We start from the raw sequence: 15,282 nt of genomic DNA, 5'->3' as shown, positions 1-15,282 counted from the left end.
AGATTGGAATACTGTGGAATCCATTGCCCCATTTAAGACCCTCCACTGCTCGCTTTGCCCTGGGAGATTGGATGTGAGAGGTAGTAGAATGCTGAGAGCTGTTAGACGGGATGCAAATGCAGATTGGGCTGTCAGCAATCCCTCTTGGGACACGTTTCAAATCTTCCATGACTGCCAAAGAGGGTTCCAGATTGATCAGTTTGGAGGCACGCTGGAGAGGGGTCCTGTGTCAGGGAATGTTTGCTAGTGACGGAGGACTGGTTTTGGATTGTTCCAATTTAAGGGCTAGCATCTTCTTTTTCCCCTGCACTACTCTTATCGTGGGTCACATGGAGGTCACCATGAGGAGCCCTGATTCCCTGGCTCCATCTAAACTGCTAATCTGCAGCATCCATCTCTGAATCTTGGTGGCCATGTTGGAAGTATAAAAGGCCATCCGCTTGTCTTCTCTTCTTTAGTTTCTGTCTTTTGGTTACAGTTATAATATGTATATATTGCACATATTATAGCATTTGTTTACATTGATGTAACTATGTAAATTGTTATTTTACTTTGTGACCTATGAAACTGTTTATGTGTAAACTGCCTGTATGCTGTAGTAAATGTTCATATATACTATGCTCAGGATACCCTTTTCGGTCTTGTTTGCACTAATGTAAATTGCAAAAATAAATAAAAAATATGAACTCTCGGTAGTGTGTTAAAGCAGTCCAAGTCGTACTTTGGGAGTTGGTGTGGGCTAGAGATTCGGTACTTAATAACACAGAATAATGTTTAATCAATTCAGTGTCCACTCAGTGCTTTCATCTTAGAAGAAAGAAAGGTACTTTATTCTGATTACATATCTACATACCATGCAGACAGAGAAAATGGCTCTGAAATGGTATTCAGAAGGATTTGACAGGTAGAGTGCTTCAGTGGTATTTTAATGGCTGGCTTAGACATTCCGTGTAAAAATGCAGTGTGATTGGGGCCAGCCTTGCAGAAGATTAGTGTTAGAACTGGGGGTCTCTAGTTGGCAGAGGTAGGTACCACTGTCCGAATAGGGACCCTTGCTTCTAGTCAGGGTAAGGAGGAAACCCTCTGAGATAACCCCTGCTCACCCCCTTGGTAGCTTGGCACGAGCAGTCAAGGCTTATCAAAGGCAATGTGTAAAGTATTTGTACCAAAACTCACAGTAACACTGAAAACACCACAAACTGACTCCACAACAGTTTAGAAAAATAAAGGTATTTAATCTAAACTACACAAGACCAAAAGGACAAAAATCCAACATACACAGTTCAAGAATATGGTTGCAAAAGAGTTCTTAATGTTAGCGTTGAAATAATCCACAGTTGCGTGAAAAGTTCACAGTTGAGTCACGTTTAGCCACAAGCACAGAAGCTGTAGCGATGGAAAACAACCGATGCGTTTCTCCTGAGACCCTGGGAAGGCATTAGCGACAGTCCCGCTGCAGCAGCGGGCGTGTTGCGACGAAACCGGTCTGTATGGGGAGGAAGGTGATGACTTGTATGGATTCCGGTGCGTAGGTTCCGTAGGAAGTTTGTTCTCGCAATGGCACGATGCGATGATCTGTAGGGGCTGCGACGATCTCCGGGGCAACGATGCGTGATCCAGCGGCGATCTTCCTCTCGCAGCTCCTCGATGCGATGGCTCTGCGACGATGTTCGCAGCGACGTGATGCGGTCCGCAAGCAAGCGGTGCGGCAATCTCACCCAGCGATGACAGGCTCTGCGATGATGCTCGCAGCGATGGTAATCTTCCCGCAAACGAAGGATGCGACGTCTTCGGCAACGGCAACAGGCGCTGCGACGATCTCGGCCTTCGTAGCGGCGGGAATTACCTCGCACAGTCGAGGATGCGCTCCGCAAGCGAGCGATGCAATAACTTTTCTGTAGCAAAGTCTCTCAAATCTTGGTTTCCAGCTTCCCAACACAAGTACCACTTCCAGAGGCACCAGAACTGGCCCAAGCACTCTAGGAAGGACAGAGCTTTCTCAGCAGAGCTCAGGGAAGCTGGGGGTGAAGTCCTTTTGTTCCTGGGACTTCAAAACAGGGAGCTAGCTCACAACAGGCCCATGGAGATTCCTTCAAGTAAGGGGACAAAGCACCAAAAAATCCTTCCCCTCTCCTAGGAAGCAAAGCAACTGCAGGTCAGTCCAGCATCACACAGCAGGGCAGTCCTTCTTCTTCAGACTTCCAGCTTTCTCCTTGGCAGAGGTTCCTTCTTGTTACCAGGATGATCTAATTTTCTGTAGTCTGGGGTCCTGTACTTATACCCCTAACAGTCTTTGTTCCATTTGTGCAGGAGGGCTCTGAGCCTGGTCTGAACCGGTGCTGGGTGTTCCTTGAGCACTTTGTTTTCCTGGCCTCTCCTTTCCATTCAGAGAGAGGGGCAGGGTCGTCAGCCGCCCAGCAGGAGGTGGAGCCAGCATTGTGAAGGGAAAGCACAGCCCGGAGCACTTTGTTGACATGATTCCTTCTCTCCTTTCACAGTGCAGGGCAGAGACATCAGACACACCACAGGGGGTGGAGCCAGCACTGTGGGGGCAGGCACAGTCCTATTCAGGTCCCAGGTGCTATCCCCTCCCATCACTCAAGATGCAGATGCAGTCATTCAGCCTAGGGCTGACTCATCCAGCCTCCTGGGGGCTCCCCAGCCCCTGTCACTCTCAGGCAGTCAATTCACAAACAGGCCAAGGCACACAGAAAGGTCAGACGAGAGAACAGACACTTTCTAAAAGTGCTGTTCTCAAACACAGGATTTAAAAACAACCTTTCCTAAAAGATGTGTTATTAAATTCTGAGTTCAGGAATACTAGACTTTTATGTCCTATCTTGCTCCTATGGGAAGATATGCTGGTAGCCACTGAAGCCAGCATTCCCCATGATAGCCTATGGGGCAAGATAGCCTTACAATAGTGAAAAACGAAAATGGCTGTAATTCACTACCAGAGCATGTCACCTGTACTAGTACATGCTCTACCTTTCACATACACTGCACCCTGCCCAAGGGGGTACCTTGGGCCTTCCATAGGGGTGACCAATGTGTACAGAAAGGGAAGGGTTATGCCTGGTCAGTGGGGACACTGACCAGGAGGACATGGCAGTTCACAGACTGCACTCAGGCACTGCGGTGGCAGGCCTGAGACACCATTTTAGGGCTACTCATGTGGGTGGCACAATCAGTGCTGCAAGCCCACTAGTAGCATTTGAATCACCAGCCCTGGCACACTCAGTGCACTTTACTAGGGACTTCTTGGTAATACAAATATGCCAATCATGGATAACCAATCACAATAGCAATTTACACAGAGGGCATATGCACTTTAGCACTGATCAGCAGTGGTTACGTGCCCAGAGTCCTATTGCCAACAGCCACTGGTCAGGAAAAACAAGGGAGGAAGAAGCAAAAAGCTTGGGGATAACCCTGCAAAAAGAGCCATTTCCAACAATCAGTAATTGAGGTGTTAATTTAACAGTTGTGCTAACTCACTAGGGAGTTGCCCTTCTTGGCCGTACTCAGTTCGCAGTAGCATCTACCTTGAAACCACTGCTTCTGAATCTTCAGCAAGGATTCTCTGCCGTTGTGCCAACTGTTCCCTTGTCACATCTCCCATGATATCTCCTCTTTCAGTTGCCCTGTTCTAAGTGAGGTTGCTCTGCAGCGGGTAGCGGTTGAATGCAAAATCTCAAACTGCACACTCATTCATTCCCAAAGAGAGAGACCCTCATCCAGGAGAATGGTCTTACACTCCTCCACCTGTTGGTAAAATGGAATTCAAAGAGGGGCTACAGTTGTTCCCTGGAGCCCACACTCCAGGAATCTCCGTTCTTGGAGGTGAAGGATCACAGTTCAGAGGAGCACCTCACAGTTCATCAGATACATAGTGTTGTAGTGATGGAAGACTGCTGGTTTGATTGTAAAAGCTTTTTGGGCTTTGGGATATTGGAGAGAGAACTTGTTAGACTCTGAGGGTTTGCACTACAATTGGGCTCCCTGAAGAAAGTTTATTCTAGCCAAGGGGTAACATTGATCATAGCTAGGGTTTTTTTAGAGCTTCGCATCTCACTGGCAGCACCACCAAATTCTCGCAGGCCAGGGACAAGGATCTAATAAGGCTCGAGGGCAACAGAGACATGTCATTTCATAACGGTTTCACGTATCGCTAATCTTCCCCCTGAATTTCACAGTAAATGTGATACAGATGTGGTGTCAGTCAAATACTCCCTTAGGCCAGCTCCTCTTCTTCCAGGCAGCTAGGATGGATCTCCTTCAGCCAATGTACTTCTGTAGAGAGGCTATTGCCAGTGCTTCCAGTACTTCTCTTTCACAGCAAATGCAGGTCACTCGTGGCTGGTCCTCAGACTTTCCAGCAGGGGTCCTTGTATTTTAGGCGATGTTCCCTAACCTGGCTGTTTAACTGTCTGCCAGTGACGCCAGCTCAGCATCTCAGACGCTTCACAAGCCTTTCTCCAACACCCTGCTAGGTCTTGCCTTGCCAATGATCTGTGAGAAATTCCTGGAACGCTGCCCCATACTTACACTCATGTTGCGGACAGAAACTGTGTATTCCTATACCCAACTTTGAGACTAGTTTCAGACTGTTCTTGTCTTTTTGTGTGTTCATTCCGGGCTCGTCTTCCAGTTTTACTAGTAAGAATGCATGGTTGTGGGAGCTCTTTTTCAGAGAAACCCAAAACAAAGGCACACAAGAGGGAGATGCTACCTCACTCAGTTATGTTACACCCTATTGGAGATTACGCCTCTGGGGAGAAACGGAGTAGGAAGGGGCAGTGACAGTCCCGACATCCATCTCCTATTTTCCACACCCTGGAGTCTGTTTAATTTCAAAGGACCTCAGGAATGCTTTGGAGGAGTACTGCAATTCACATTGCTGTTTGACAATCTTCCTCCAAGCTTCATCTTGTGAACCATCCACACACATGGGATGCAGAATGGATTATTATGCTTTAACAATCAAGCATAGCGCACATGCTTCATGCTCGCCATGCTACTCATGCACAGTGTAAACATTCATGCAACAGTCAAGTCCCACAATGATAGAGGGAAAGACCACACTGGCAGACCATGTTTAACCGGTGACGCCAATAGGCAATTCTCCCTGTGCAGGTAATGGGTACTAAAGACCTATTCTGCAGCCAACAAGAGCCTCATGGGCTGAAAGTAGTTCAACTCACAAAAGGAGGAATACGTTTCAAGTGCACCTAGACCACAGAGGCAAGTTTTGATTCTCAGTTAATTTCCATTCTGGTCCTTACATGGTTGATGTATGTGGGGAGGCCAAAAATAATCAGAGACTTTCTATGGGGAACTGAGAGCAGGCATACATGCTCTACCAACCCATGCAGGAGAAACCTTCTATCCCAAGTGATCGTGCGACATCATACAGTAGCTTCCTTCATGCCACTCCCCACCTGAGAGAATGTCGCCTTCTCCCAAGTGTGAACTGAAACAGCTGACCTGGAAATCGGACTAGACATTTGTAGAAATATTAAGGGCTTCATAGATATGTGTGTAATAAGTGTAAGCAATTTAAATTCATGTTTATATTAATGCTTTTGTTTGCTATGCTTCTTTATCTTGAGCACTTACGTTTTACAGATTTGTTTATGTTTCCCTGGAAAATGGAAGAGAGTCTTAATTATTAATGTTAACATAATACATTAGTTCAGTATATGCTGCCCTTGGAAGCCTGTAAAACACAGTCATTTCATTAGGAGTAGTAGCCCCTTTTTGTTCATTTTGACCCCATGCTAGCTGTATGCTTTTTGACATGTAATGCTATTATTTCAGGCCTTGATGCGCCCTGGGCGAATTGACAGAATCATCTACGTGCCACTACCCGACAAACCTACCAGAAGAGAGATTTTTAGCCTCCAGTTTCGCTCGATGCCCATAAGCGGTGACATTTCATTGGATGAACTTGTGATGAAGACTGACAAGTATTCAGGAGCAGAGGTAAGGAATGTCTCTGCTGTTAAGGGAATTGTAACATTTGGTAACACAATGTTGGCAGCATATTAAACGGGGACTTGAAGAGTGTTAATCTTTTTGTTATCTTGAAGTGTAGTCCCAGATGAGAAGAACTTCCATGACTTCTGTAGTCTCAGACAGGGCCAGGTGCCCAGTGCGATCGCACTGGACGCTGACCTGTGGAAGGGGGGCACTGGCCTCAAGGGGGGGGGGGGCTGCATTTAGCAATAAGTTACGATTTGGATAGATGAGGCTTTCTTTTGCCCAGTGGTAGTAAGAGATTCCGAGGAGGAGGTCATGACGGAGGGTCGCACAAAATGACTGTTGCATCAGTCGCCACCAGTGTTAAAGCCGGCCCCGGTCTCGGACATCATCTGCTTGTCTTACTGCTTCCTTAGGCTCTTGATCAACTGTGCATGAGGTAGAACCAGGGATATCTGATCGAGACATCTAGCCGCAGATTCCTTACCTTTGAACTTCCTGACGTCAGGCTGGAAGATTTTTCTTAGCAGTACCCCCGCATGCTGGTAGGTGGCATCAGTCGACTCCACATGATGTTGTCGGCGTCTTGCTTGTCGTGGTGTTGACATCCGGTTCATTAATATAACCGCCATTCCGGCTCACTGACGTCAGTTCTTTTCTTTCCGTGCCAGCCAGCGCAGATTAGTCGAAGAGAGCCAATCCACTGTCATTTTTTGACAGACTTTTTTTGACTTTTTGTTGACTCCTTTTGGTGTGCTAGGGATGGCTAGCAAGAAGACCTCTGGGTTCAAGCCGTGCAGTGCCTGTCACTGGGCCATGTCAGTCATGTACCCCCACTTAGTGTGTCTCTGGTGCCTGGAGCGCGACCACGACACAAAGGTGTTATGCGATTGCTACGCCATGGTACCGAAGGCTTTGAGGGAGTGATCCATAAAGCTGATCACAGCCTGGCATCCGTCACCACGGAGGTCGCCTCGCCAATCTCGATCCCGGTCTTGGTCGAGAGGAAGGTCCCAACACTGCTCCGGTGGATCGAAGTCCTTGGCATTGAAGTCAGGTGAGAGGTTCTACAAAAAGCTCAAGAATTCAAAGTGTGTTTCTACTTCACTCCGCCTGTCGCGCCATGAGATGGAGGAACCTCAGCATTTGAGGTCACGCTCCGCAAAGTAGGTGCCTGGGCAGGCTTCGCGTTTCCCTCCCTTTCCGGGACTGAAACCGACCCCCACCCAACTTAAAGTGTTTTATGACACCATGTGTGCCATATTTGGGTGGCCTGATCCTGCCACTGCGTCCTTGGGCCCCGCAGGCTCAGATGACGAAGTTCCTGTGGTTTCTGCGCCTTCGGCTCCAGCCCTGGGTCCCCGGCCTCCTACTGGGCCCGTTCCCGGACTGGCGCCAGTAGCACTTCCACAGCGACCTTCCACTGGCACCAGATCTGCTGCCGAGGTCCTCTGCATCGCCTGCGCCTCCCCAATCCTCATTCCCAACGACACAGAGCTGGTTAGGCGTCCACAGACGCCTAGTCTGGTGCCGACTGAGCCATACTGCTCCATGACGTTCAACCTGCCCTATTCTGAAGGTTTAGGTACAAATGAGGAGGATTGGGAAGGGGAGCAGGACCCCTTAGAAATCCCGCAACCTTAAGGCATGGAACTGGGTGTTGCCAGGTGCCTGGACACCTCCCCAGATTCTAGCATGCTGTCTCCCTCTAACCTTGCTACGGAGCTTGATTCGCTATGGTGGCACATAGGGATGCGGAGGTCTTGGACTTCCAGCTCCCTAAGGTGGCAGTCCAGACTAATGTCTTGACAGAGGTCCTGTAACTTAGCTTCTCCAGCTCAGAACCCTTGCTGCCTTTCAATGAGACCTTGACGGACATTCTTCTGGACACCTGATCCAAGCCCATCACAGGGGTTCCTGTGAATAGAACGATTGCCCGCCGCCATCGCCCTACATTGGGCAACCCAGTTTTCCTCACAGCCCACTCCACCCCACAAAGCGCACTCAAGTTTCAAGGAATCCTGGGCTACGGCCAAGTCCTTAGGCCTCACTACTACATTCCACCTTGTGTCTGCTTTTTGATCCTTTCGTGGCCACGGGAGGATCAAAGGATTATTTAGGAATCCCCAAGTACTTATTGAACCGTCTTCATGTTATTCAGAATTCTGCCGCTAGAGCAAATTCTATGGTCAGGCCAAGAACACACATGGCAACTTGAGATCACTGCATTGGCTATCAGTAAAAAACAGAGTTGATTTTAAATCTTTGGTGTCGGCCTTTAAGGCGCTGCACAACAGTGGGGAACAGTATATTAGAAAAAGAATTATGCCCTACACTCCAGCTAGGACCTTGAGGTCATCAACCCAACATCTGTTGTTAATGCCTAAATTCTGTAGGGCAAGAAAGGGGGGACGCTCCTTCCAGGTGGTAGTGAGTAGCTTATGGAACTCGCTGCCTTTACCCTTGCGATAAGAAACAGAGCTCCTGAGCTTCAGACGCCAACTTAAGACCTGGCTGTTTCAGCAATAATTAGATTTATGTATGAGTGGGAATTACGGTGTCACTCTTTCCAGGGTCTTTTCTTCTTTCCTTAGCGCCAGGACACTCCTCGGAGTAGCCGTGCGCTTGTACAAATGCCCCATAACATTAACATTAACAAGGAGCTACGAACCGCAATAACCCTATTCCGAGTAAGGGGGCCCGCAAGTTCAGCAACCTCTGCGGAGCCATGAACGCGGTTCACCCTGACCCCGAGGGTTGGAAGGTCAGAAGTCGAGCCAAACCATGACCCCCTCCTCCACCACAAAACCCTCCTAGTCCGATCCCCCAGGATCATTTGCAACCAGTTGGTGGTAGAATACGCAATCATCACCACCACTGGCGGGACATCACCTCGGACCGGTGGGTGTTGCAAATTGTCAGAAGAGGCATCTCCCTCCTATCCCTCCATCCATGCCTTAAGTGTACAATCGGCTGATGGAGGATCACCTTGCCTTACTCCGCGAGGCAGTCAAAACTCTCTTGGCCAAGAGAGGTATAGAGAAGGTTCCCGGGCCAGAAATAGGTTGTGGTTGTCATTCCTGCTACGTTCTGGTCCCAAAGAAGGACGGAGGCCTTCGTCCTATCCTCAACCTCAGAGCCCTCAATTACTTCCTCAAAAAGGAGAAGTTCAAGATGCTCATCCTAGCTCAGGTCCTCTCTGCCCTGGACCTAGGAGACTGGATGGTAGCGCTGGACTTGCAGGATGCCTATTTTCATATCCCCGTCCTGCCTGCCCATCGTTGCTAACTACAGTCTACGGTGGGCCACAAACACTTTTAGTTTGTCATGCTCCCCTTCTCAAAGGTGATGGCAGCGGTCGAAGCCCATCTGCGGAGATCAGCGGTTCCAGTCTTACCCTATCTCGACGACTGGTTGTTCAAGGTGGGCTCGTCCCAAGCAGTCGTCTCCCACCTCCAGACTACCATGAACCTCCTGCATTCTCTGGGGTTCAATATCGCCAAAGTCACACCTGACTCCGTTTCAGACCCTCCTTATTATTGCAGCGGTTCTGGACATGGTGCATTTTCAGGCCCATCATCCTGAGTCCAGGATATTCAGGCTATGATACAGATGTTTAACCCTCTATCCTGGATTTCGGTGAGAATGACTCTGAGGCTGTTGGGCCTCATGGCTTCCTGCATCCTGCTGGTGGACCATGCAAGGTGGCACATGCGGGCTTTGCAGTGGGACCTGAAGTTCCAATGCGCACAGCCTCGAGGAAATCTCACCGACCTCGTTCAGATATCAGGGGCCACTGCGAAAGACCTGCAGTGGTGGCTTACAAACGGCGATTGAGTCAGAGGCAGACCCCTCTCCCTTCCCCACTCAGATCTCAAAGTAGTGAGGATGCGTCTCTTCTGGGATGGGGGGGCCATCTGGGGGAGGTGGAGATCAGAGGACTCCGGTGTACAGCGGAAGCTAAGCTCCCTATCAACCTATCTGATCTTTGTGCGATCAGATTTACTCCGAAAGCCTTTTTACCATCCATCAAGTGAAGGCTAGTTCAGGTGTTCATGGACAGCACTACCGCCATGTGGTACTGCAACAAATAAGGCAGAGTGTGATCATTGACTCTCTGTCAAGAGGCCTTGCGCCTCTGGATTTGAATGGAACAACAGGGCTTTCCCTGGTGGTTCAACAACTGGCTGGTTCTCTGAATGCCAGAGCAGACAAGCTCAGCCGAATGTACCTTGCGGATGACGAGTGGCGTCTCCATCCAGGGGTGGTACAAGGTCTCTCTCAGCGGTGGGGAGAGCCTTGGTTAGATCTATTTGCCTCCGAAGAGAGCGCGCAATGTCAGCAGTTTTGCGCATTGAAGTTTCCAAGGCAGCTCTCGCTGGGCGACGCTTTTGATCACAAGTGAAGCTCAGGCCTCCTGTACGCCTTTCCGCCCATACCATTCCTGCCCAGAGTGCTCAGATCAGGAGCGACTAGGCAAAAGTCATTCTTGTGGCTCCGGATTGATCACAGTGAGTTTGGTATACCGAGTTTCTGACTATGAGCATCGATCCTCCGATCATGCTGCCCCTTCGGGGGGATCTTCTTTCGCAGCAGCAGGGGAGGATCCTCCATCTGAACTTGTAGGCTCGCTACCTCCTTGCGTGGAGATTGAGCAGCGACAGCTGACAGCTTTTGACCTTCCTCCCGAAGTCTGCAAAGTTATTTTGGCAGTCAGGCTTCCCTCCACGAAATCGGTATACACCTGCCATTGGAACAAATTTTGTAAATATTGTACAGACTGGTCTATTGACCCCTTATCTGCTTCCCTGGCAGATATTCTCCTGTTTATCCTGGCCTTGGCCCAGCAAGGCTCTGCTTTGGGCACATTGAAAGGCTACCTGTCGTCCCTCTTGGCTTTTCTTCGGCTGCCGGATCATCCTTCACTTTTTAAGTCACCTCTGGTGCAGAGGTTTTTGAAGGGCTTAACCCACGTGTTTTCCCTTCTCCTTCTCTTATGCTACAATGAGACCTTAATTTGGCCCTTACTTTCTTGATGTGCACATTGTTTGAGACACTGCCCAACTGCCCTCTACGGTTGCTCCCCATAAAAACAGCCTTTTTGGTGGTTCTTACCTCTGTCAGGAGGTTGAGCGAACAGCAGGCACTGTAATCACAGCCGTCTTTCCGGACAAAGGGGTGCTGAGAACAGTGGGTTTTTTGTCCCAAAGTTTGTAACTTCCTTCCATCTGGGACAGTCCGTTACTCTGCCCTCTGGCAAGGAGCCCCGTTTACTGTGAGCCCGTCGGGCATTGCAGCGCCTGCCCGACAAGGAGCAAGGACCAATGATGAAGCATGACACCTCTCGGGGTGTGTGAGGGCATCATGAAAAAAGACCTGTCTTTTCCCCTCACCCTTCCACCCTCACTTTAGAAACTGCCTACTCCTTGTCGACACGTTCTCCTCTGAGCCTTGTGTGCAGGATCTGCATAAATATTGGCTCCCGGTTCCCCCCCCCCTCTTTTCAAGTAGATAGAGTCTCTATCAGATAAGGCGTTACCGAAGGGAAGTAATTTGTTCTTCAGTTCCCTTGTTTGCCTCACTGGCAACCCTATTTCGAGTGTTCCAAGGGAGTAGGATGGAATTTATTTAAGACAAAGCTTTTCCAAAGAAGGCTACAGACTTCAAACTTCCTAAAGGAGATTCCTCAAATCTTTAATCTAGCTGTTTGAGTTGGTGGTTCAAGGGTATAGTGATTCCATGCCACAGGGTTCCTTCTGAGAAAGTAACCCACACCACTACTGTTGCACTAAGGGGAGAACACAACAAGAGGAATTTCTCTCGATGCACTTTTTGATGCCTCCACAAAACCTGTTGCCTGTGCCGTTATAAACAAGGGTTGAGCCCGTGGATGTTTTCCAGAACAATCTACAGTTTTCCCCAGTGTCCCATTTATATAGCTTTAGAGCAAAAACTGCTATTCTGCCAGTGTCCCCAAGGATGTTTAAGTTCTCTGTGGACCATTACTCACATTTTTCAATTATTTTTCTCCCACATCTGTAACTTGCTTTGTCGCAACCTTGGCCACGAAACTCAAGCCAGAGGCCACTTCTGCTGCATTGCAGGTATCAAAATGTTTTGGAGAACCTCAAACTGCACGTCTGGTAATCATGTGGAAAGTCTTGGCTTCATGCGGTGCAAAAGTGTGAGGACGAGGGACACTTAGATGGCCTGTGAGTTAACGGTACGGCTGTGATTACTCGGAGCATCTCAGAGATCTCCTGGTGTATCGGAACCCATCCAATATGATCCAGACGGCAAAGTCTTTCCAGTATTAGCCGGTACCTGAGGAAAGTGGCAGATATTGGCACCTTGCTTAGATCCAGAATCTCGAGAAAGCCATTTTAAATCGCTCTTACCTCTCTTCGACCCAGGCTGGCAGGCGAGGGATTCCAGTTCCACAACAGCTATCTAGCTTTGTTGCGACAAAATCTCAATTAAAATGACTCCAACAAACCTCTCCGTTGCCTTCTGCTTGTAGCACAGATAGATCATCTTTAAGTCTGAGACAGCTTTAATATGTGGCCATCAGAAGGAGCAATAAGGGAACATGTCCATCATGTTTGGCGCCTGCTACCCGCACCCTTTTCCAGCATACAAGGTAAGGGTACTCCTTCCCTGATCAGCAGCCCATGAGGTTTAAACCAGGTGGGCTTGAGCTTTCCTTCAATCCGAATGGCCACATTCTGAAGTTTGGAACTCTTTGGATGTGCTGTTTTTGGTAGTCTGCTTGATCCTAGGGTTACCTGACTGTATCTTACTAGCACTACCACTAATTTGACCTTCAATGCCGGGTCATGGTACTTACTGAATACTGGCCATACCTTGCCTGACAGTATTTTGACTGATGATCTTCGTCTATTCTGCAATCACTTTGAAGGTACTTCCTGTCTGCAGTGATGAATGTCGGACTGTCTATGCTTTTCTCTAACTGCAGTAACAGTTTGGGACCACTATTTGCAAGAAGTACTGTGGTCCTCATCCCTCTGCTTTTAAATATTTAATTTGCATGCATTCATAACCACAATCTCTCTGAACTTTTTTTCATTGAGAACATGTCAAGTTCTCGCCGGTAGAGTTCCTCGCTTTTGTTAAATCCGATTCCTTATCTCCAAGCAAAATGCTGGAGGTAGTGATGTGGATACAGAAGCCTGCGTTCTCGTGAGCACAATATTTCATCACCTATGAATGGGAAAAGGAGAGTTGAAAACTAATTGGCCGGATAGATGCACTGTATGATGTAAATCAGATAGTTTGATGGCACTGGGACTACTGCAGCTGTGGGTCCTCCCTATATCAGGCTTTGCTCACTGTCTGGCTCCAAAAGGTCTGTGTGTGCCTCTAACATAGATGAAGTATGTGAACTGTCATATCATTTACGTTCGAAAATATAGGTGTGTATTATGGCTGGTATGTTTTTTCAAACAAATGTGGCAACCCTAGTATTACTATGGCCCACAGATTACTAAGAGAAAAATGCAAAACTCCTTATCAAACTGAAACTTACAGCATTTATGTACTGCATTCATTTTCCGGTGGATACTTATAACCACAGATTTGTCACATTGTGAATATTCCACAGTCGTCAGACTTAATTTATGAACTTTTAGAAGGGTTCTTTTGCTCACCGATAGGTGGCTTCATGATACTCCACGCCAACCTCTTCCACTCCGGGAAGTGACTAGCAAAGCTACATACAAGTGCCAACTATGGGCACTGAGGTCAGTTCCTTTATGTCTGTATCTGTAGATGAGGATCCCAGCTTCCCCTTCGTCTTTGGCCATACTTTTCGAAAATATTCTGCATCTTGCTGGTGTTGCATGCAAGATGGTACATGCAGGCTCTGCAGTTAGATCTAAAATTTCCAGTGAGTACAGCATCAGTGAAATCTGTTAGATTGTGTCCAGATTTTGGAGGAAACTGCAAAAGATCTTCAGTGGTGGCTGCTTGTCGGCATTTGGGTCTATGGTAGGCCTCCTCGTTATCCTACCCCAAGCTGACGGTGGTTACAGGTGTATCACTGCTTGGATGGAGAGGCCTTGTGGGACAAGTGGAGATCAGATGTTTTTGGGCTCCGGTGGAAACTCAACCCCATATTAACTTATTGGAATTGACGGCAATATGTTTTGTGTTGAAGGCCTTTCTGCTCACTATCAAAGGAAGCTTGGTGCAGGTTCCATGTGGTATTGAAAGAAGCAAGGCAGTGTGGGGTCTTGGACCCTGTGTGAGAAGGAGCTAATTTTTCTGAGGGTGGACTACCTGGTGGGATCTTTAAGCACCAGGCCAGACGAATTCATCCGCAGGTTCCCAGCGGATAACAAATTGCAGTTGCACCCAGAAGTAGAAAAGGCCCACAAATGGGGAGAGCCCTGGTTCAATCTTTTTGTCACCGCTGAGAATGTGTAATGTCAGCTCTTCTCTGTGCTAGAGTTTCAAAAGCAGCTCTCGCTCAGAGACACCTTCTGTCTCAAATGGAGCCCAGAACTCCTGTACAGCTGTGCCCGGCTCAGGTAAGCGCGGTGTGGTGGTGAAGGGGGCGGCGTTGGGGAAAGTTGACAGACAGAATAGGTATTATTTATTTATTTATTTATTTATACCTATTCTGTCACCTGTGAACTTCCCTCCGCTCCCACCCCACCCTACAGAGTTTACCTGTGTCAGCCGCCGCTGCCCCTGTATGCCTTCCAGCCACTACCTCTCCTGACCTGATTTCTGAAGAAGATGATGAACAACCGAGCCCAAGTCATCCTAGTAGCACTTGCTTGGGCAAGGAAAGTATGGTACCTGGAACTCCTAGGCATGAGCATCTGACCTCCGATCAAGCTACCTGTGTGTGAACACTTAGCACCTCTGTGCTTGGAGACTGAGGTGTGACAGTTGACCTCCTTCGACTTGCCCCTTGTGGTTGTTGATGTCATCATGGTGGCAAGGGGTTCTGCCACAAAATCAGTGTAACAAGGATTGGTGTGGCACCAGACATAATGAACCTTTACAGGCAAAGTTGTCTCAAGTTTTATCCATTGTGATGAGATTTTTGAAAGGTTTGCAACAATTGTCCTCACCAAAACCCTTTGTGATGCTCCAGTGGGACTTGAACTTAGTCCTCACTTTTTTAGGTTCGTTCCTTTTGAGCAGGTGCACAGTTCTCCCTTGAGACTTCTGACCTTAAAACTCGTCTTTATCATCGCTATAACATCAGCTAAATGTGTGAGAAAACTTCAGGCTCACTGCTTAAATCAGCTTTATACATACTTCTTCCCT

At 48.2% G+C, this 15,282-nt stretch overlaps 1 protein-coding gene across 1 annotated transcript in view; it reads left to right on the top strand.

Moving 5' to 3' along the window:
• Window positions 1–15,282, top strand: part of AFG2A (AAA ATPase AFG2A) — a 1,627,379-nt gene that overhangs the window by 1,409,177 nt on the left and 202,920 nt on the right. Inside the window, exon 15 of the mRNA XM_086962189.1 lies at window positions 5,821–5,985. Coding sequence (XP_086818315.1) covers window positions 5,821–5,985 — 165 coding nt within the window. The remainder of the gene's footprint in view (window positions 1–5,820; window positions 5,986–15,282) is intronic.

The sequence above is a fragment of the Lissotriton vulgaris genome, chromosome 3_1, assembly GCF_964263255.1.
Source record: "Lissotriton vulgaris chromosome 3_1, aLisVul1.2, whole genome shotgun sequence".
NCBI classification, from domain to species: domain Eukaryota; kingdom Metazoa; phylum Chordata; class Amphibia; order Caudata; family Salamandridae; genus Lissotriton; species Lissotriton vulgaris.
This window is presented reverse-complemented; position numbering and strand designations above follow the sequence as displayed.